The sequence below is a fragment of the Penicillium hordei genome, assembly GCF_028827395.1.
Source record: "Penicillium hordei strain IBT 12815 chromosome Unknown utg000003l_segment0_segment0, whole genome shotgun sequence".
NCBI classification, from domain to species: Eukaryota; Fungi; Ascomycota; class Eurotiomycetes; order Eurotiales; family Aspergillaceae; genus Penicillium; species Penicillium hordei.
The window spans coordinates 4,657,621-4,679,178 of NW_026623144.1; the positions used below are offsets into that span (position 1 = coordinate 4,657,621).

Here is a 21,558-nt window from a genome sequence, read left to right on the forward strand (position 1 = left end):
CAGATGTTCTTCTTTCATGTGCTCTTTGTTCTGCAACAACTAATATAAAGGCTTTGTGTATTCAATAAATATCAATTTAATCAAACACCTTTACCAAGAGGCCGTTGGCATTGAAAGCCTGACACACAGTTTTTGTAACAAGTCCGTTATAGTAAAACCGGTGAAGACTGGAAGATCCTATAGACCAGGTTTAAATCATTGTTTGAACGAATAGCAAAGAATAAACTAATTTATAAAATTATTGTAACAACCCCTATGAAATTATATTGCTCTATTCAGATAACCTAGAAACCTGACCCCTAGACTTCCTTACTATCATAAAAGCCATGTCTTCTACTCATGTAATATTCACCTAAGATGGCCTACCTATCTTTGAGAGTCACACCTCCTCTACCGGATATACCTGGTGGGTGTCAGTAGAATTTCTAGCCCATGAAGTCGAGCTCTCCGATGAGGGCTTGATGGATATCGTGAGTCAACGTCTTCAAAACGAATTGTTTGAAATGACTAAAGGTATTGCCGTGCACCATCGGCAGAGGTTTTATGTGTCGTTTCCGGTGGATCTAAGCCTTCCTATGAACGATTGGGCTGCCCTCGCCACCAAATATACAGAAAACTATACGGAGGATATCATTGCTGGGTGTGTTTCTATTGATTCAGAGTACCATTTTGGTCTAGCGAGATTTTGTAGCATTTCCTTTGTATATTATTTGCTCCTCAACCCCGGATCCAACATCCTAACCAAATATTCCATGCTAGTTGAGTCTTCATATAGGATTCCTCGTCTCTTTTGAAATGGTACAGATGGAAGTATTCTACAAAGATGATATAACTGTCGGTCGTACTATCTAAGCTATAAGCTCTTTTCTATAGAAGTAGCTTGTACGGCGGTATTCATGTGAGGGCCTATCAACCAGGTAAGGCACAAGGACTAGTGGAGGATATAAAGAATGTATTGCCAGAAGTGCCAAGCCTAATCCCGGGACTGTTAGGATATAGGAAAAACAGCTATCTGAGTGAAGCCCATTACGCAAACGGTCTTCTTAAACCCAAATACCCCAATGTGTGCTCTTGGATTCCACTTAAACAACCTCAACGGAGAATGCAGAGGTCTTCATGTCAGCCTTGCCAGTGAAGGGCTCAGTACCAGCCTGAACATCTATCAGGTACAAGCTGGAGCTGGGGCCCTGGTTCTTGATAAGGTAGGTGAAGTACTCGAGCATATCACCAGAGAAGTTATTCACGGTAGACTCGGCAACGAAGTTGTAAACGGTCATCTTGCCGTTGGGCCCAGACCAAACCTTGAATGGGATTCCGTTGATGGTGACAGAGCCAATGGAAGAGCCGGTGGAGGAGATCGGGCCGGCATTACCTAGAGCAGCGAGCCAGACCATGATCTCATACTCCTCGCTTCCGTCGGCAGTGGAGCTGAGGAACATGTCATAGGCGACGTCAGCAACCACGTCGGTATTAGAGTAGCTAAGTGAGAATATTCGGTTAGTTTAGCTCCAAGACTATGGTGTATGCTTCACATACCTCCACTTCCAGCTGGACTTGATGCTGCTGACGGTGCTCAGCTGCTTGGCAGTGAAATTGAGACCGACACTAGGGTAGCTCTTGACCTGGGTCGAGGCGCCGCCCCACGACCATGAGGTGTGCCAGGCGATTGTGTTGCCGGCTAGGGAGTCGATGCCGGTGCACTGTTTGCCTCCTTGGTCGTACTGCTGGCCCCAGATATTGTTGTACACTTTGTAGCTGCCCTGCTCGACAGTACCGTACTGGTCACAGAAGTCGGCGCGCTTGGTGAGGGCCTGGGAGGAAGAGGCGCTTGCGGCATTGCCTACGGCGGCCAGCGCCAGGGAGAAAATGGATATAGGAGCGAAGCACTTCATTTTGATCAGGAGCTAATCGGCTAAAAGAAAGAGAATAGTAGTGCAGGTTGTTGATGTTAAGAAATGGAATGAAATGTGTTTTAGGGTCGTGGGCTGTCAATCACTTATATACCGGTCACTTCTTGTCAATCACAATCTCTTTCGATGAAAAGCTTCGCCTGGAATTGTGGGCCGACGTTCCGTATAGAGTATACACTGCTCCTGTCTATTATCATGCCACCATCTTTTGGTTCGGACTCCGGACTGGATAATACCAACAGCTTAATGGTCCATCGCTGCTCTTGCCTCTTAAAGATGGATGCGTACCTATTAGCCCGGGTGTTGGGAAAGGATCTTCGCGGTTGGTGTCTGGGGCCCATGACCCTTCGGGTTAATTTCCAACCGAGACATCCCCATGAAGGGTTTTCTAATATGAAACTAATCCCCACGAGTTGAGGAAGATCTCTGGTCTTGGCAGCAAATTGGATACGACGGACCGAGATAGCCGGGCAACTGGTTGTCTGGTGCCGGATAGGACTGTGCAGTTTAAAGCTTAAACGTGAACTAGAACAATCTATATGTTACCTGATTTTATAATATTTGCAAAAATTCTCCGAAGAATATGGGGCTACCGTAGTTTTATAGTGGATTTGGGTACGCATGTGGAGAGCTGATCATTTGTTAAGAGGCGATGATCCGCACAGTAAGCTTTATGATTTTGAATTTAACCAGCAAGGCGCAGGACCTTTTATTGTATCTGAGATAAAAAGAGGGAAGATATAAATATTAAATATTTACCAACCAGTTCTTTAATAAACGAGCGCATTCAACAAAGGACACGAAGTACGGAGTATAGAGAAAGGGACTAGTCAACACTTAAGAGTCTTCTATAGGTCTTCCAAAATCACTTTTTACCCTACAGTAATGCAAAGAGTTTAGTAGGGTTCTCTTTAACTTATCACGTTCATGGCGATCAGGACCCCAATACGGACGAAGGTGATCAGTACCGAGGTCCGGAGTTTCGCAAGTAACAGAGCGAATACACCGTGGATGGAATGCCCACTTTGGCCGAGACAAAAACCCGAAACTCCGGAACGCCGGAATATGAAAGTACTACCTAGGTATGCGCATTTCATTATCTTTCATATAGTACTCTCTTGCAACTTGCAGGATTTCTATGCCTTGAATTTTATGTGCAGGAATATCGAATGTTATTCACAGCCGGAATGAAGAGCATCCAAAAGGTACATTCAGTTGCTAAGATACACTTGAAATGAGCGGAAACTGATATGTCTTACATTGTAGGTAATTATCATTGGTGGGGGTCCGGCGGGAGTGGCCGCAGCCTTGCATCTAAAACAGAAGAATCAAATCTCGTGTGCTGTCTACGAGGTTCGCAGCGAGCCAACCACACTCGGAGGAGCTATAGGCATTCCATCCAATGGCCTAAGGCTACTGCAGCGTATGGGACTCAGTGATTCGATGATGGCCAAAGGGTCGGAGACATCGATGCTCAATTTTCATTCTCTCAAAGGCGACAATATGGGCCATTTGGACATGGCATCCTGGAGCAGGCAGCAGACTGGGTTTGGGTACTTGAGGATTCGTAGAACAGACTTGATGGATGTGTTCCTCGGTGCCGCCAACAAAGCAGAAATACCCGTCTATTTCAACAAGCGTCTCACCAAAATAGAAGAAAAGAACGATCAAGTCACCGTGTTCTTCTCGGATGGCACAAGCGACACCGGAGACTTCCTCCTAGGCTGTGATGGCATTCACTCCGCCGTACGCAAGCTATATGTGGACCCTGACTGTACGCCACAGTACTCCGGAATCTCAAACGTCTTCTCTCTGGTTCCAACATCTAAACTTCCCCCTGCTGCTTCGTCGCTGGACGCCCTTCACGCGACGTTGACATCGGACGGGATGTTCGGGATCAGTCCTACTACAACTGCTCGTGATATGGTTTATTGGTTCTTCTCGCGCGAGATTGCCATCCCTACAACGGGGGATACTCGCGATGGATGGGAGCAGCGCGGAAAGGATGAGGTTGACAACATGAAGTCAACATTCCTCGACCTTTTGGGAGACGCCAATTCAGAGTGGGTCAACTCCTTGAAAGAGGTCGTGCGCAAGACAGACGTGATGAAGTTCTACCCTATCTTCAAGATCCCCACAGGCAGGCCATGGTCTAAGGGGCGATGCCTTATCATTGGTGACGCCGCGCATGCGATGCCTCCTCATGCCAGCCAAGGCGTTTCTATGGCACTGGAAGACGTCTTTTTGTTCTCGAAGGTTCTCACCCAGGACTACAAAGACCTCGGAGAAATTCTCCAAGCATATGAGTATAAACGAAAGACCAGAACAGAACAGATGCTCAAGACCGCAGAGCGAAATGGCGACATCCGCAAAAAGAAGACCTCTTTGCGTCTCCGGGTCAATGAGCTCGCTATTTCATCAGGGCTGTGGGTGTTTGAAAAGGTTGGCCTGGATAAATTTGGAATAGGCCAAGGACCTCTGGCCTATGATATTGAGGAAGAGCAATTTTGATGTCGACTACAAAAACCAATGTTATAACCGGAAGGAGGGGGTTAGTACTAAGTAGTTCCTTGATTTATATCTTTAGAAATTAGTGTTGCATAGAGTTGACCTTTTGTCCAAGGTTTTTATTTATTGATAGAACCAAGAATGGTTGGTATGTGCACCGAATGCTAATTTTACTCAATCTAGGTGTCATTCATATTCCAAGAACTGAGGGTTTCGGAGTTTGCTTCCTAGTTAATGGGGACGAAATTCATATCATATGCCCCAAAATATGACCTTTCAATATATTAGAAATTATCTAGGGACATGCTAGAGTTAGGAGGTTTAGGGGCTTTTTAAGAATTTTAGTATGTATTTCATTTTCGGACCATACGTAACTAGGTACCTAGCTTGTATGCTGACTAACTTTGAAGGCGAGGTCCCAACGTCGGCGTCCCAACGTCGGCGGCCCGGGCCCTTGAAACGCCGGATGAACTTAAATCACTGCAATCATGTCGTTCAATTCCGAATTTCCGAATGGGATGGGCTTCGAGCTCGCTATAGCCTTCGATAAGTAATGTGAAAATCAAGTAACCTACCAAGCTAAGAAAATAACAAGACGCCGAGGGTGAGTAATTCATATGAAGTTTTTAGCATGCGATCTGCTCTTTGGGGATTGTCATCCTGTCAAAAACCCAGCCTAAATGTATTCGACCATCCCCAAGTAGACCTGCGGTAGCTAGATCTTCCACTTGCGGTATATTCTTGTACAGACTGATGTCTAGTTTCCACGTCTTGACTAGACATCACTAAGGTCCACAAAACCAATACCCCTCTGACCTATTTGCGGGTTTGGCATTGTAGAAACTCTTGAATCTCGTGGAGGGGGTGTAACAAAGAAAAACATGCATCAACATTAATATAATGGTAGTGCTATCCAACAGAAACTGTGCGGTGCTTACAGAATCTCACTGAATCGAGGTGACATTACTTTTATGTCAGCAAAGAAGCTGCTTATGTCATAAATGAAGTTCCCCAGGCATCCATTGGAGGTTGGCTGGGGCAACTCCATGCCCGAAGGGTTGTCACATCAGATTGCAGTATATTGCTCAACGAAAGGGAACTGGAAAGTGCAATGGAAGAACCCAAAATTTCAAAGTCTTGCAACGAATGTAAAGTCCGCAAGATAAAATGTGAAAGTAGGCATCATCGGTCTTCCCGCGAAGCATCCATACTGACACTGTCACAGCACTGGCAGGTGGAGCATTCGCTTGCAACAATTGCAAAGTGAGACTCACAGTGACAACCAGTGTTGTATTCATCACGCTTAAACCACTCCCAGAAGCGCAATATCCCCTGTCATTTTAGGCCAAAGAAGAAGAGAGCAAAGCTATCAGGGGCACACATTTCTGATGCTTGGTCAGATGCCGTGAGCGCATTGAATGGTCAGTACCTCACCTTGAAAATATTGGAAAACTAGTCTCATGTCTCATTGTTAGTTGGGACTTCATGTTCTATATCCCTAGCCCCCCAGCCGTTTCCCACAAAGACTAGCATTCAAACCTTGCCCTCCAGTGTGCATACAACTGCCTCGGTTACACCGGGAAAACTATTTGTAGATTATCTTCTGGAAAGTGGAACAGAAACTGGAAGGCGCCGGAATGAGGGTTCCATATTAAAGGTTCGCGCCTATCACCCCTATGAGAATCAAGATATTAACACTTCAATGGCTAGGCTCATGACAATCACGGTAAGTTGACATTTAAATGCTAAATTTGATGTATCAGTTGTTTGACAACTCGCAGTTGGGAGTTCAAATATCGCTTTTTTCTCAGATAAGAGAATCGCGTCCATTTCTGAACGTCTGGGCCACGCAAAGTTTCAGGCCATCTTTACTAAGCTCAATGATTCCGTCAATGCTCGGATGAATTGGGAGGTACGATCTAAAGGCGCATTGACGAGCTCAAGCAATCCGCCGGCAAGCTATCCTATTGAGGTAGAAGAAGTGAAGCGATATATTACTAGTTCGTCTCTCGTTGACGTTGTTTCACACTTGACGCTAACGCCATATTTCACCAGCGTATTTTGAAGAAGTTCATCCAATGTATCCCTTTCTCCAAAGACAAGAATTCGAGCAAAAGGTCCTCGATATCAGATGTTCTCAGTTATGCAAAGAGAGCGCTCCTTTCTCGGCATTGTACCATACAGTGTTGGCACTTGGCTGCCAACGTCAAGGTGGAGAGTTCTTTCAACGGAACTGTTCCCTTCCTTGGGAGTTATTCCAAGTCGCATGGGGGCTTTTTCCTGAGATAATAACCTCTAAAGAGACTTTGATTCATGTCCAGGTATGCTCTCATCCACAGCTTCAAGTTATTATCACTAATTTGAACTAGGCTATAACGGCCATGGTAATTGAACCATCCAGACTCAAACTCTTCAACTTATGCTGATCTCTACCAGGCCATCTTTGCTCGCAATACATCTTATGTGCAGATCGAGAAGGCGTTGACCGTGGAAGGCGCCAGAATTGCGCAGTCGATTGGTATCAACCGAGCCATTTACACGGAAGGAGAGATGGACCTCTGCCAAAGGGCCTTCTGGGTGGTCTATATATTAGAAAAGACGCAGACCTTTGCTTGTGGCAGGGATTCCGTATGCATTCCCTATTCGGCATCAAAGAATGATTTAAATAACAGGAGCAGATCTTAGTCGACAGCAATATCGGCACACCAATCCCTCAGATCCCAGAAGCAGTATTTGGCGGCTTTGACTACTTGCGTGCCATGTGTTGCTTCAGTCGAGTGCTGTCCAAAGCAAACGATTCGCTTTTCTCCATAACTGCAACCTTGGTACCTTCCATCGCAATAATGACCCTAATTGATTCTCTTAATGGTGAACTCGAGCGCTGGAAGGAGTCTGTAGGCGAAGATTTCCGACCTGGAACACTCCTTCAACAATCTGGCTGTTTAAATAGCCTATCCGTTGCGGTGAAGATTAGGTTGAGTTACCACTACTATAGCGCTGTCATTGCTCTGGCTCGACTCAAGCTCAGCGTGGCAAGCAGGGAGACAAATACAGGCAAACTCCCATGTGAGCAAGTACTTTTGCACGCCTCCCGTTCGATTGTCGAGCTTACGAGGTACATCGACGTGGAAACATACACGCCAATATGGTAAGGACATTTTTTTTTTCAATGTTGCAAATATCTAAGGACGCTGCTTACGATTCAAAAAGGTATCTTCTTTCAGTCCCATTGTCGGCTATTTTCATACTCTTCGACTTTGTGATACATAACCCACATCACCCGGAGACCAACACCAATATCTCCCTATTAGGTATAGCAGCCGGGTACTTTTGCCGGCTCGAGCTTTCTTCGGGTGGGTGGTTTCCGACCTCCCTGTTATCTGAACTTGCCCATATTGCGCGCGATTATGTCTCAGGCTTGAACAATAGCGCTACAGCAGAACCTACGGTATTTTCCAGTACTGCATACTCTCGTCAACCGGACGAAAATGAAACAATGGCACATCCAGGGCTGCCAGCTTCTGTAAGCCAAGATCTTGTCTCATATTGAGCTAATAGAAACTGCTAACGGCTGACACGTTGATAGGGCGAAGAATCTCTCGCAACAGGGCACGATCCACTACACGGTGGCGCCGCCAACGAACCCTTTTACTTTCCGACTGATGGGGATTTCTTCACAATCGACGGCAGATTCTCGGAGGGTGTAGATTTGACCAGTTTATTTGCCGCCGAACTCCCGGATTTTCTGGATGCTTCTATAGTGAATTTAACTTAGATCGCAGTGACCAGCTGGGTAGTAGCGATTTCAAAGGTTTAGGTAGCGGCCAAAGTAACATCGCTATACTTATTCGCCAGTTGGGCTAACGCGGCACGGTCATCACTTTACGCACAGAGCTTTGTTGTAAATCTGTAAATGATAATGGGAGTATCTCACAAGCTATACTTGAACATAGGGCTTCTCTCTTCCATCTCACTGAGCTGATCTTCAGTATAATTATCTTCAATTTCAGACGCAGTCATCAGAGCTTTCTTCTTGTTCGCACTCCACAAACAGAATTCCAAGGACAAACAAGCCATGATTCCAGCGGCAGCGAATGCAAGTGAAGTGCCATAACCAGTGGGATATCGCGGCTTCTCGTCAGCTTTGTAAATATAGCTCCCAATAATCCCACCAACATTACCCACGCATATTAGATACCCAATGGCTACAGCACGCTTGTGGGGATTTGGAATGTTGCAGACATTCCAAGCGTTGACACCGGGGAGAATGGGATACATTCCGAAACAAGCGAGACAAATGCCGAAGTAGCACAGTGCTATGTTATTCTCGATGTCGGCAGCCTTGGAAAATAATATTCCGAATGCCACTATAAGTGAACACTGCGGTGCCACAATGAAGGGCATTCTCCATGAGAACCGATCGGCGACCACGGAAAAGCCGTAAGCTGATACAGCGCCCACGGCGTATGGAGGTATGGTCAAGAGCTGGGCGTTGGCTGATTCGTAGCCCATGGATTTGATGATGTCCGGCATGCTGAATTTGAGTGCGTAGTTGGGAACAGCATTGGACCAGCTCGCAAATATGAGAAGATAGATCTTCCAATCTAAAAGAACGCTGAAGATTATTTGCTTATCGAAGCCTTTGTGGTGACCGCTGTGATTATTGGAGGCTACTTGCCGCACTTCAAGATATCGGATCTCGTCTGGAGTGAGCCAGCTTGGAGACAATGATGGCGAGTCCAGAAGGAGGAAATAAGAAACGACGGCCATGACAACGGTTGCAAGTCCCTCTATTATAAAGATCTAGCATGAATGTTAGAAGCTAGGAACGAAGCGGATGAGATAAGAAAGAACAAACCCAGCGCCAGCCTTCATAGCCTGCAATACCATTCATTTTAGCAAGGCCAAATGCCAGCAAACCCGAGAAAGCACCACCAGAAGCGGCAGATGTATACAGGATGGCGATGCGGGTCTGTGTCTCGTTGGGGAGGTACCATTTTGAGATCACAAGCACGGCACCTGGAAGAAAGCCAGCTCTGAAATATTATCAATATTAGGGAAACACCTCTAATCGGACTGGGGAGGCATTACTCGAAAAGTCCTAGTAGGAAGCGGATTACCACTAGACTGGCAAAGTTGTGAACAAACCCCGTACAAAGGATGATCACACCCCAGCAGAAGATCAGAAATCCCAGATATTGCGACGGTCTCTTGAGCCGGTTCAAGATTACATTGCTCGGCACCTCTTCAACTATGTCAGTGGATATGCATAGGTTTCACATAGGACTTGCGTACCGGCAAGGACATAAGGTATGAAAAATATGGACAAGGCAATGTTGTATTGCACACCGTCCATGTGTAGGCTTGGAAGAAGGCCCTCGATCTTCGCATTTCCTGGTGAGAGTGAGAAGATGCACTACCTAGGGTTTGTGAGTTGAGATACCAATGTTTGTCTTATCGATGTATGCCACCAAGTACAAGAGAGCAAGCATAGGAACAAGCCGCATCTAGAATTGAGACTCAGTCATTGTTTTCGCGGTCAATGGAGCGAGATCGGATGAACACATACGTCAACCTATAGACTTTGTCAGTAAACCTCTTTGTACCACTTATAATTGCACCCACCTTCCTAAGGACTTTCTTTTTTGCATCGTCCGAAAAGTTCGACAAGAATTCCGCATCGTCGGCAGAAATTCCCTGACCTGTTTGATGCTCCAGGTGCATCACTGCAGCGTCTTTGTCCGTCATGATGGAAGGAGTTGATATCTGAGATAAAATGAATATATACAGCGTGATTTGAGATCATCTTATAGGATACATAGTGAGACCCTTGGCAACCCCACGGGGTAGATATAGAAAAAGTACTCCAAGATGAACGCAAGCTGGGGGCCGGCGTTAGCAGTCTTAGCAACCCCGGACTACCCCGGACTCTTGCAGTCCAGAGTCTCCTTTTCCGTGAAGTCCGATCTATTGAGTTTGGGGAAAAAGTGGAGCCTCGCCTCACGGAACTGCGGGGAAATATGTCGGAGAAACGGAATTTGGGTCAGGAAATGGGAAGATGGCCTTCGGACATGGTTAGGGTTAGCTATTATAACGAGAGCACTATCAAATGCTACACGTACCGAGGAATCAAGTGTCTGCCAGTCGCTGAACAGAAAACTATCCAATATATTCGGCATGATCTCTTCCTGAGCGCTCGCAGACCCGAACATATCCGAATCTTGCAAGAATGGAAATCCAGTATCGGTGTTGGCGTTGTTTTCGCCATTGGGACGGCCACCTTGGTTTGGATGTGGCGGATTTCCCATTCGACATCTCTGGGCCTCGGATCTCAGTTCGTCCAGTATGATGCTGTATCGTTTGTTCTGCGATAGACCGGTAGACGCTCGCTTGAGATGACCATGGCATTTCTCTGCGAGATCAAACATCTTACCTACAGACTGACTATCAATCTCATCCGTGGGTCTTGTAGTTCGCTGAATTTCCCAAACATAGACCACTGCTAGTGCGCAGAAGATGACATAGTGTGTCCACCAGAAAGAATGAAGAAGCGTATTATCCCCAGCCATTCTGTTGACGAGCTCTAAACTAGCCTTGGTGGCAGAGATGCATTCAATGACATTCTCAGACCCTCCTCCAGTCAAAAGGAACGGCCGATTGGTGTGAATGAGGGCATGGGAATACGCGAGCTGCAAGGCGATGGCTTGACGCCGGAAACTGGGGACCAATGTTGACGGTTTCACAATACCCAAGTGTGGTGGCAGACTCGCATGCCATTCATGTAGTTCGCGGCTAGATCGATGGGCAGCTGCTAAGCGATCTTGGTTGGACAGGTCGCTGACTGAGTATACCTCCCGTGACACCTTTCCAATTATTCTCGCAATTCTACACACCTGTTAGCAGAGTGATATTGTCATAGTAGGCAGACATGTACTTTGCATGAAATATGAGAGCATCAATATAACAATCAGCTGGGTCATCTGAGATGGAAGGTCCCTGCGGCGTCATGTCCTCATCGTTGATATTATCTGGAAAGTTCTGATCAATATCTCCATCTTGATAAAGCCGAGGCCGCCCAAATACAACACTAAGGTATTTGTCGATGATATAAGCTACCCAGAAGGTGCGTTTATAGCACTCTGAAGTAATGTAATTTTGTCGCTTACTCGTGAATGGAAAGTCTCGCTTTTGATCGCGTTTCCTGTGCATACCTAAGGAGAGAGTGATATGGAATGCATTCCCAAATGTATACCAGCCTTTATTCATACGAGCTGTTTGAAGAAGGTAGAGGACTTGAATGAGACGTGCCTGCGCTGATTCAAGACGAGGGAACCCCATCTCCATTTCGGTCAATCTCATACCAGCACAAAACAAGTCGTCACAGCGTTGCAGAACAAGTGACTCATCTTCCGTGGACATTTCCCCATGCACTTTCTCAAGGCGCAGGGTCGCAATAGCCATGATGGTAAGAAGAATCGCAGCCCTGGAATTACCAATGGACTGAGCAATCGGCTTTCCTAACTGTCGATCTCTCAGGAACATCTCCATCCAGCCTTCAACCGTTTGTCGGTGGAAAATACGGTAGGTCACAACACACGTTTCGAAATAGAACTCCTGTAGCTTTCTCGCTGTGGCGGCATCTGGGATGAAGCCATCTGATGCGCTATTTTCGACGTGAAACGGACGGTCTCCGGCCGAAGTGAGAAGTTGATTTCGCTCCATATCATTCGGGTCATATGATGCAGATTCATCCTTTTGTGTCAACAACTTCTTCCACGCTCGATGTAAAAAGTTCAATCCCGAGGTAGGGTCAACATATTGGCCCTCGATTTCGATTTCAGGCGAAGGGCGAGAAAGCACTTGTGAGGACAGGAAATCATGAGCAACAGGTGCTGGTTGCTGCCAGATACAAAGGTCGTTTAAGCTATCACTTCGTGGTCTTTGTTGGCGTTCATTGATTGTGGTTGAAGGTGGAGGAGTTGGAGGCCGCCCTCGGCCATATTTTGCGTCATAAGCGCAATGGAGCTTTCTCTTAGCGCAATTGCTGCATGGAAGTATGCCATCGCACCGTATCTTCTTTCTCTTACAGATGTCACAAGCCCTACTAATTTTCGGATCTTTCCGACGGTTCTCCTCGTCCCCGTCGACATTGGTCGTATACAAAGGACGCTTGCCTAAAGCGGTTCTGAAACACTCAGGCGCCGAGGGGGATTTTCGTGGATGGGATTCAGAGACCATGACTGCTGGCAGGGGCGTAATATGCAGGGTGAACGGAAATGTCGGGTCCAGATACTAGGAAGGCGGATGTGGGGGGATACGAATACGAACCTGTTGGGGGGGGAGATAGCCGAGAATCCGAGAATCCGAGACCACGTACTGTCACAGCTCGTCCTTTTATGTCCAGCCTTCATAGACATCTAGAATACACTGGGTTTTTACAGCATGAGTTCCGTTACTTACTACTGTTTTAGCCATCCTTTCACTTCTACTCACCTACTCATGCCTAATATATGCAAACATATCTTCAGCAAGGACATCTGATTTGTCTCCTCTATGTACCCAAATCAAAGTATTCCACGCGCCAAATTAGATCTGAAGTTGTATTACAAGACCACCTTACTAAGCGATGCGGCATTGATAGCAGCATGGATCTCCTGCTCTGCACCAGCCTCAAGAGGCAAAAGAGGTGGTCGAACGGTAGCGTGAGTCAGGATTCCCCGAGCAACAAGAGCATGTTTCAGTGCTACGGTACCCTCCATGTGAGATCCACGGTGATAAACGCTCTTAGTAAGAGGCAACAGCTGGTCATGGATTGCTCGTGCCTTCTTATAGTCCTTGGATTTGCCAGCCTTGATGAGTTCGATGAGGGGCTCGGGGGCAATGTTCCCATATCCAACCAAAAATCCGTCAACATCAAATGAAGTGTGCAGCAGGTATTCATCGTGGCAAGAGAGGATTTGTAGGTCAGGTCGTTGAGCACGAATGATAGGAATTTCTGTGTCCCATCGGCGCATGTTGCGCACGCCGTTCTTCATGGCGAAGCAGCCAGGCTGAGCAGCGATATCCAACATCGTCTGCAGGTTGTAGGTGGCTTTTGTGTTGTCGGGGTATTGAAAGAGAATTAAGGGAAGGCCGGACACTTCAAACACGTGGCGGTACCGGTCTTGAGGAGCACCGGGCTGGTATCCGAACCGCAGCCAGCCGTGAGAGGGGTAGAGTAAACCAGCGGCTGCACCGGCTTCTTTGGCTCGCTTGGCCTCCAGCGCAGCAACTTCGGTACCTTCGCCGGTGATGCCGGCGATGATGGGCACTTTGTTTCCAACGGACTTGACGAAAGCCTTGATGACTGAAACTTGCTCGTCGACGGTGAGGAAGGTGCCTTCGCCAGCGTGGCCGAGGACCACTAGGCCCTTCACTCCATCAATGCTACCGAGCCAGGAGCCAAGTCTTTGAATGGCTTCGTAGTCCACTGCGCCGTCTTCGGTGAAGGGAGTCACCGGAGCCGGCGTCAAACCATGCATATCAAAGCCGACCATTTTGATGATTAAAGGGAAGATCAAGTGAATATTGAAAAATATGTTTAACTGTGATGTTTAACTGTGATGTTGACTTCCATCTTCACGATGACGGTCTCTTTTATCTCTTTCGGGAGTTGTTTGGGGTTTACTTGACCTTGCTGAAGGGTTGAGGATAGTCCGTTCGGATTCCCGGATTCCCGGAAACACGGGGGCTTGAAATATCACGGGTCCTGTAGTCCATTGACCTTCCAAGATTCCGTCCGGACTCCTTGCCCCCTCCGCTCGACTAGACTTTCTTTATCCTAAACGGTTAATCTCAAAAGCTCATAAGAACTTCATTGCGTAGGTACCGGTACCTACCGTCCGCATATGATTCCCCAATTTGCAATTCTTATCCTTTCACTAGTTGCCCGACTCCGGCACCACATTACATATAGGCCTTCACTACTTGCCAAGGCATGCTAGCCGATGCTGGATGAAGACTTTCGTTTATGGCTATAGTAAGAATGAGACTGAATAGACCAAGAAGTGTTAAATAAAGAACAGAGGACTATCGGAAAAGCTACAAGGCCATTTTCTAATTCTATTCTCACGTCCATCGTATTGAAATCGTCTTTCGGCCGACGAAAGTAAAAAGAACCGGTAATGATATATCACAAAATCGGCATGCTAACAGGATTGTCATAATCAATATTCGCCTCCACACTCTCGATACGGGGACTGCATGTTCCAAAGACCCGATCCCACACCCGTGTTTGCTTGCCATAGTTATGGCTCTTCTTCCATCCCCGACGATGATGTAAATCGTGATCTTCGATCACCAACTCAGCATCAAACATCTGCATCAACCATGTCACAGGGTTAGGTGGCGAGGCGTGAAGACGAAGACCGCTATGTCCAGCCAACTCTGCAAATATAACATACATCTGACAAATATGCCATTCGTAGAATCCCATCGGCATCCCCATAAGTTTCATCGTAAACCATGTCATCAACGGAATACCGGCAATGTCGAAGAACTCTTGCACCGAGTCCGCGTATATTGTGAGGAGCGCGTTCGGGTGTTTCGTGAGGTGGTGGGTGCGGTGGAACTTCCAGAGACCATTCACATCATGCATAACACGGTGGTACCAATAGAACCAAAAATCAAGGATGATGCCATAAAGACTGATCTCAATGAGCAGCCAAGCCCAGCTGAGTGTGGCGGGTGCCTTATTTGCATCATAGGTAAGCCATACTGTCATTAATGGACGCACAAGCCCGGCCAGCATAACCGAGATCAGCGCCTTTGAGACGCCCACATCGGGCACACCATCTCGCTCGTGTTGATCGCCGTCTAAGAACCCGTAGGTGTGACCGAGCTCTCGGATAATCCGCAGCTCGCGTGTCGTGAACAATCTTGAGGCTTGATAGTAGTAGAAGAAGGCGATGATAGGGTGGAAGTTGTATCCGGTCAAATAGGTAAATAGCTGGTGGACAAGAAGTGGAATCCCTGAGGTGACAAGAACCCAGCGGTTTAATGACCAGTGGGATACATATGGTATTTTATCTTCCTTGGAATGGATTGGGACATCTCTGTTGAGCTCGTTGTGGTATACGTTGACACGTTCGAAGATTTTATGTGGTAGTTTCCACTGATCTCTGTCCCATGTACGCCATGTGGATTTCATATTATCCATCGGATTTCGAGATGTGGCCATAATGAACAGTGGTAGGTCTTCCGGAGTTGTTCAAGAAAAGACCACTTCTGAGGATATAGAGCATTTTTATCATTTTGCCGATCATTCCAACACTAGATATATGGCAGAGATCGAGCTTTTACAAAATGCATGTGGTAAAGTGGAAGTTAGAAGTGTGTTTATTCTTTCCTTTGGTCTATATGGGTGGTTGGATAGCATCAATAAGCTAAGTGGGGCCATACTCGACTCTGGTTGGCTGCTCGCAGAGGTTTCCCAAAAGGGTTTAGGTTGGTGGGGCGAGCATCTACAACATACGTGTGATTCCGAGGTTGCTTTGGCATCGACGGAGTAGAGTTGACCATAATGCCTGAATATTTGATTACCTAGATACATACCTTCTCTTCTTATTGTGTTTAAACTGATCTCTATTGTTTTAGATACTAGCTGTTCTTTAGCCATAGCCCGAAGCCATATGATTTGCATGCCAAGTCACGGAATGGCCTGGGGCCTAAATTTATGCTTAAATTTAACTACAATGCTTTAAAACGTGTAAAGACGTAGGTGAAAAATGTCTGGTACTCATGGTAGAAGATAAATGGAATGATATTTATTGCGGGAAATCCATGAATGAATCATAGACATTGCATCAGAACCTGTTTCCCCGCAGTGCATTTGTCCCAAAGTACCTGACATTTATCTTCCACGGCCAAACAACAACCAACAATCAAGCATTACCGCAAGATATCAATCCTTCAAAAACTGAATATCAGTTACCGAATTCAGTCCATCATGTCTCTCGCAACCCTGGATGTGAGAATGCCCTTTGGTCAACCCGCACGCAACCCCGCTGACCTCATTTCAGACCACACAGCACCCCAACCTCCCCACCGTATCCACAACGCTCTTCAAAGCCAAGGCAGCTCGAAAGCTAACCTTTGAGAAAATTGGCGAGCACCTTGGTCGCAATGAGGTAGCCGCAGCTGCCATATTCTACGGCCAGGCCAAGGCGTCACCCGAAGATATCGAAAAGCTGGCCGATCTGCTTCTCATCCCCCAGCTATCTTTGCAGGAACAACTCAACGGCTTCCCCGATCGTGGTCGCTCCGTCGAAATGCCGCCCAAGGAACCCCTCATCTACCGACTGTATGAGATCGTGCAGAATTATGGCTATGCTTACAAAGCGGTTCTCAATGAGAAGTTCGGGGATGGGATTATGAGTGCTATTTCATTTTCGACCAAGGTTGAGAAGGAGACTGATGAGGATGGCAATAACTGGGCTGTTATCACTCTTCGTGGTAAATGGTAAGCCTTCCAAGGGTCTCTATGTCTGGTGAACAATCATCTAACGAATGAATAGGTTACCCTTCTCTCGATTCTAAGCTTAGATATATTCCCAGGGAGTAGCAGAGTTATCGTATAGGCATGAGCTTTATGGATTTATTCTTCATATCTTATCAGCATGTCAAGTCCCTTCTACGGTGGTCTTAATCTCACCATTGGTGATAGAAGTGTAGAATGGCACAAAGAAGGTAGTTGGTAGCATCCAACCAAAGCTGGACTTTATATCTGATTCAGCGAGAAGCAAATTCATCTAAGACAGCTGATTGAATCATATATAGAAGGCTGTGCGCGGAGGCCCCCGAGAAATCTTGACACTCAGACGGCAGTTGCAGTATACCCAAGTACTTGATTTCTGACAGAAAACTGGCGTACGAACAATGTATGGTATAAATGACCAATGTTGACAACTCTCTAACTAACTAAATTGGCAAAACCCGCTTTTTCAACAATCTGTGCGGACCATGATGACTAACTGTAATATGCACTTTTGTATGGTATGCCTAGTACCTAATGTTATATAATGTTTCCGATATATTACCTGGTTTCTACCATGTATTCAGACTTGGTATTCGACAGCTAGTTCTCTTCCTTTCCTAACGCAACATGACATTTTCCAGTGCGCTACAATCTTTATAGTAGTCCTACTAGATCTGTCTATCGAACTGGATCACTCTACATATACATAGTCGGAGATATATAGTTGTCGTATCCTGCATATCGTTCGCGATGTTGGATTAAGTTAGATTCTAAACCACAACCCACTAGGCTGAGTACGGATTCGTATTTTGGTCTAGTTGGGCAATCAACACGCGAGGAGCCGGGGTAAATGATTTCACACACACACACGCCTGTATTGAACTTAAAGGGCTCGGTCCTCCATCATGGAGGAGTCGATCTTGACACTTCACTTGTGTATTTAGTCTCGAAGCCGAATAATCTTGTGTCTTGAAGCCTTGAAAAAGCTACCCGGTATCTCTTCAGCCCTGGCTCTAATACTAATGCCAAGAACTTGGCAGCACCCACAGCCTCGTAGTGTATCCAAGGCCTGGCTTGATATGGCGGTGCAACGTGGAACCACATGAACCTTGTACTGACTTAACACAGTTCGAATATCCTGTTATGTACCCACCATGCGAACAAATCAAACATCCCATTCCTGAGCTACGTGGGTGTCAGACTGGTCTACGCGGTGCGCTGGCCTTGCATTCCCCTATCCCCGAGGCTCAAGTCCAAACCTCCTTATTTAACACATCTTTCCCTGCGTGCTACTCTATTAAGGTTGCAATTCATTCGCCATCAACTACCAGCTTTCCGGTTACCCTGACCAGGTTACCATTACTGAAAGTCCATAGACAACAATGTGTCGACAGGAATACAAGCTCCATAAGTACTCTTGCGGCAGCCCCAGCACCACAGAAATAACTGCAACAACCAGTTGCAAGAATCCAGGCAGTGAAGCATGCAAAAAGCAAAAGAAAAATGCCAAGTGCATTGCGACGCTCGAGCACCAGAGATGTGGAACCTGTTCGACCTGCGAGAAAGAGAAGATGGAAAAATCATCTCGGAAGCCAAGGGCAGAGACTCGTAATGCTAAACGGGACGCGTAGGTTTGACCCAAATTCTGAACGCAACCTTGGAATTCATCCCTCAAATACACATGTTTCGTTTCGTGCTGCTGTTTCGTGGCATAGCCAATTGGCTGACCTAGTCGTTGTTCCGATAGCAGCCATAAAGCGAATCTGAATTCTCGGAAGGGGTTATAGTGAATCAATCCACATTGGGGGCGCCGTGTTGAAGACATGTTGAATTTCATTTTGAAGTTTTTCCTCATGTGAACACCTGTCCCGCATTTCCCTACTGAAGTTGCCTCAGAATGTTCCATCTGAATATTGTATAGACTTCGGGTTGATTTAATATTATTTGTCAGTTTGTCACAATTTCTTGTGTTCTAGCCAGTGGGGATAAAAATAGGACGATCCTATTTCTACACCACATTTGAATTCATCTGTTCTATTGGAGTGTGCAACTGTTGCTTTTGGGCACCTGCCCCATCTTTTCTTGAATCTCTTTCATACACAGCGTGGAACTACCCCGCTTCCTTCTGTCCCCACCACACTACCTAGGTAGTTAACTAACTTAATCAGATCCTAATCTTGACAGGCTGAGGATGGTATTCTAATTCTGGGTCTGACATTTGGTCATGAGCTCCACCTAGCAACCTACAAACATTATATACACATCACAGCCATGGCTTCAACAACCTTTGGTCAGTCGAACTTTGGCCTCCAGGTGGGTTTGAATTATGGTCCAATCTTTTACTCTGCGGGCAGGTTCCAAATCACCCTCTAGGTCGACTTAGCTAAAGACTATCCTAGCCGACACCACCACCAAAACGGCCAAGGGCATCTTAGCCCTCAAGCGCATGTGGAACGATGTGCATGAAGTGCCCGAATACATAAATTCTCTACTAGATCGTCTGACATTGGTGCAGTCAGTGTTAGACGACTTAGAGACGGAGCTCAGCCGCGATCAGCAACTGTTCGCTAGCAACAGTGCCATCAAATTAAGCATTCGTTACTGCAAAAATGCGAAGGACAAGCTCGATGCGCTCGTGAGCGATTTGGGACAGCGCGACACGGATAAAGAAAGGTCAACCAGAAACAGAGCGAGGGTCAAGGTTATTTTTGAGAAGGGAGTGGCACGCCGGCTTGAGGCTGAGTTACGAGATGCGATGCAATTGCTAGGGATTGCGCAGCAGACGTATGCGATGTAAGTTTCTCCCTGATGCTTTCCAAGACTCGGCTTACCAATGTGTATTAGAGCGCTGGCTAGGCAGCAGCCTGCTTTGATTGCCGGTCAGAGAGCGTCGACTGCTGGCCTTAATATCCAGGGGCAATCCTCACACAGCACCAATCTAATACCAAGCATAGGTATGAGTAGTACGAGTAGCAAAGAGAATAAAACAGAGGGATGGATCGCACCGAACAAAGAGTATCCGATTCTACCCTGGACGTATTCGGTTTTCGGAAGCTACTCGTCGAAATTCTCCGTAGTAGATTCGACTGCGACCATCCCGGGAGAAGAAGGTCGGTCGGGCGAGACGATGTTTTTAAACGTCCACACTAACACTGCTAAGTCTACCGCGCGCGAATACAGCTACCCGCATGGCTGACCCGGTATGTATGGGACATATGTGCTAGACGAGCCAGCAATGGATGGACGTACAACCTTCGACACTGGACAGTAAGGCCGTTTGATGCGGACGTCTTCGACGCTGCCTCTGATGGTGATCTCTTAGCCATGATTCCTCTGTTTAACGAGCGCAAGGCATCGCTGTATGACCGTGATCCGCGCGGGTGGACGCTACTACACGTGAGTAACCAGTCCGCCAGCGCCACCTACAAAATAGCGCCACCACTAAAGATGGGTAGTACGCAGCATTTGAAGGCGATCTCAGCACAATCACATACCTCGTGCGCTCAGGTCTCAGCATGCACGAAACAAGTGCCGATGGGTACACACCGCTTTACTATCTCTGTCGAAACAACGACGAAGCTAGTGATATCGCGAGCGTATACCGCTTCATCAAATCCAACGACGACCTATCCGATGCCGCATGCGCCTTATTCCTCCCAAGGGCTGAATACTACCGGAAAAGTACTCTGCACCGCTTTCTTTGGAGCGTACCTAGCCTATGGGACTTAGTGAAGGCGGAGTCGCCCCTAATTACCCTTGACTCCCGGTTCACGTCGATTATCTGGGAGTATGTTGACGCGAAGATTCTATTAGATATATTTGTTCGTGAAGTATCAGATGCCGAGACTGTAAGACGCCAATTAAATGGGGCCACCGTGAGCTCGCTTCACGAGTTTTCAAAGGTCTACTTCCATAATGTCTGTAGGAGGTCAAACGCACAGCACATGAGAACCAAATCCTCTGAGTGGAGAAGGCTTGCTCGTTGGTTATTCAAAGGGTTGCGTGCTAGGGATCTCAGTAGACAGGGAAACGAGATCTGGGAAGCAACCACCCCATTGTTTGCGGGGTTGATGGATGCGAGATGGCCGGTACCCGCGGAGAGGCGGGAGGTCCGACAGAATAAACGTCAGCTCGAGAGCGCATTAGTGTTCTGGCTCGAGGACTTGCAAGCTGCGGGTGTGAACCTGGGCTCATACGGGTGGTGGGAGCGGAAGATGTTTGATGAGGGCTGGGCGCTTCGGAATGCTTCCTGGACTGTTTTAGCATGTGACGGGAAGGGGCCACGATTAAAGTCCATCTATGGTGGACCTCTTCCACAAGACTGGAAGATACTTTGGGATTGGCATGAGGAAGTTGCATGGCTCAGTGAGCCTGTGGTTAGTGTGTTCTTTCAATGGGCTGAGAGCCCGCCGCCTGTGATGCCGGGTTCATGGCAGGATGATGAAGAGTTCTGAAATCGGAAACAAGGACAAGAAACAGCTGGTGGCCAATCTTCCTTCTTTAATCCATACTAAACGTTCTCACCGGATCTTTATCCTCTAAAGTACTAATACTAAATGTATAACATCCTATAGAAAAGGATGAACCTAGGCTTAGAAAAGAAAGACTAGTGCCTAACACTTGACT

The 21,558-nt window shown here is 46.8% G+C and overlaps 9 protein-coding genes across 9 annotated transcripts; 4 read left to right on the forward strand and 5 right to left on the reverse strand.

Annotated features, from left to right (window-relative positions):
- Positions 1-1,082: 1,082 nt before the first annotated feature.
- N7537_006970 (uncharacterized protein) lies at positions 1,083-1,892 on the reverse strand (the record flags this gene model as incomplete). Its single annotated transcript, XM_056898027.1, has 2 exons — positions 1,083-1,479; positions 1,537-1,892. 2 exons carry the CDS (start codon positions 1,890-1,892, stop codon positions 1,083-1,085), a joined length of 753 nt encoding a protein of 250 aa, XP_056753812.1.
- Positions 1,893-3,097: 1,205 nt separating this feature from the next.
- On the forward strand, positions 3,098-4,421 carry N7537_006971 (FAD-dependent oxidoreductase; the record flags this gene model as incomplete). The annotated part of the gene is made up of 2 exons (XM_056898028.1): positions 3,098-3,115; positions 3,177-4,421. 2 exons carry the CDS (start codon positions 3,098-3,100, stop codon positions 4,419-4,421), a joined length of 1,263 nt encoding a protein of 420 aa, XP_056753813.1.
- A 2,378-nt stretch (positions 4,422-6,799) lies between these two features.
- Positions 6,800-8,193, forward strand: N7537_006972 (fungal specific transcription factor domain-containing protein; the record flags this gene model as incomplete). Its single annotated transcript, XM_056898029.1, has 5 exons — positions 6,800-6,802; positions 6,855-7,046; positions 7,097-7,566; positions 7,629-7,941; positions 8,005-8,193. 5 exons carry the CDS (start codon positions 6,800-6,802, stop codon positions 8,191-8,193), a joined length of 1,167 nt encoding a protein of 388 aa, XP_056753814.1.
- A 155-nt stretch (positions 8,194-8,348) lies between these two features.
- Positions 8,349-10,166, reverse strand: N7537_006973 (putative MFS transporter; the record flags this gene model as incomplete). The annotated part of the gene is made up of 6 exons (XM_056898030.1): positions 8,349-9,221; positions 9,277-9,454; positions 9,510-9,663; positions 9,714-9,812; positions 9,862-9,925; positions 10,002-10,166. 6 exons carry the CDS (start codon positions 10,164-10,166, stop codon positions 8,349-8,351), a joined length of 1,533 nt encoding a protein of 510 aa, XP_056753815.1.
- Positions 10,167-10,418: 252 nt separating this feature from the next.
- On the reverse strand, positions 10,419-12,656 carry N7537_006974 (Zn(II)2Cys6 transcription factor; the record flags this gene model as incomplete). The annotated part of the gene is made up of 3 exons (XM_056898031.1): positions 10,419-10,481; positions 10,541-11,259; positions 11,312-12,656. The coding sequence occupies 3 exons, from the start codon at positions 12,654-12,656 to the stop codon at positions 10,419-10,421; spliced, it is 2,127 nt and encodes a 708-aa protein (XP_056753816.1).
- Positions 12,657-13,021: 365 nt separating this feature from the next.
- N7537_006975 (dihydrodipicolinate synthase family protein) lies at positions 13,022-13,954 on the reverse strand (the record flags this gene model as incomplete). The annotated part of the gene is made up of 1 exon (XM_056898032.1): positions 13,022-13,954. One exon carries the CDS (start codon positions 13,952-13,954, stop codon positions 13,022-13,024), a length of 933 nt encoding a protein of 310 aa, XP_056753817.1.
- A 635-nt stretch (positions 13,955-14,589) lies between these two features.
- On the reverse strand, positions 14,590-15,636 carry N7537_006976 (sterol desaturase family protein; the record flags this gene model as incomplete). Its single annotated transcript, XM_056898033.1, has 1 exon — positions 14,590-15,636. The coding sequence occupies one exon, from the start codon at positions 15,634-15,636 to the stop codon at positions 14,590-14,592; it is 1,047 nt and encodes a 348-aa protein (XP_056753818.1).
- Positions 15,637-16,404: 768 nt separating this feature from the next.
- Positions 16,405-16,994, forward strand: cyn1 (putative cyanate hydratase; the record flags this gene model as incomplete). The annotated part of the gene is made up of 3 exons (XM_056898034.1): positions 16,405-16,425; positions 16,478-16,917; positions 16,973-16,994. 3 exons carry the CDS (start codon positions 16,405-16,407, stop codon positions 16,992-16,994), a joined length of 483 nt encoding a protein of 160 aa, XP_056753819.1.
- A 2,209-nt stretch (positions 16,995-19,203) lies between these two features.
- N7537_006978 (uncharacterized protein) lies at positions 19,204-21,386 on the forward strand (the record flags this gene model as incomplete). Its single annotated transcript, XM_056898035.1, has 5 exons — positions 19,204-19,249; positions 19,332-19,725; positions 19,777-20,042; positions 20,093-20,328; positions 20,388-21,386. The coding sequence occupies 5 exons, from the start codon at positions 19,204-19,206 to the stop codon at positions 21,384-21,386; spliced, it is 1,941 nt and encodes a 646-aa protein (XP_056753820.1).
- Positions 21,387-21,558: the final 172 nt, after the last annotated feature.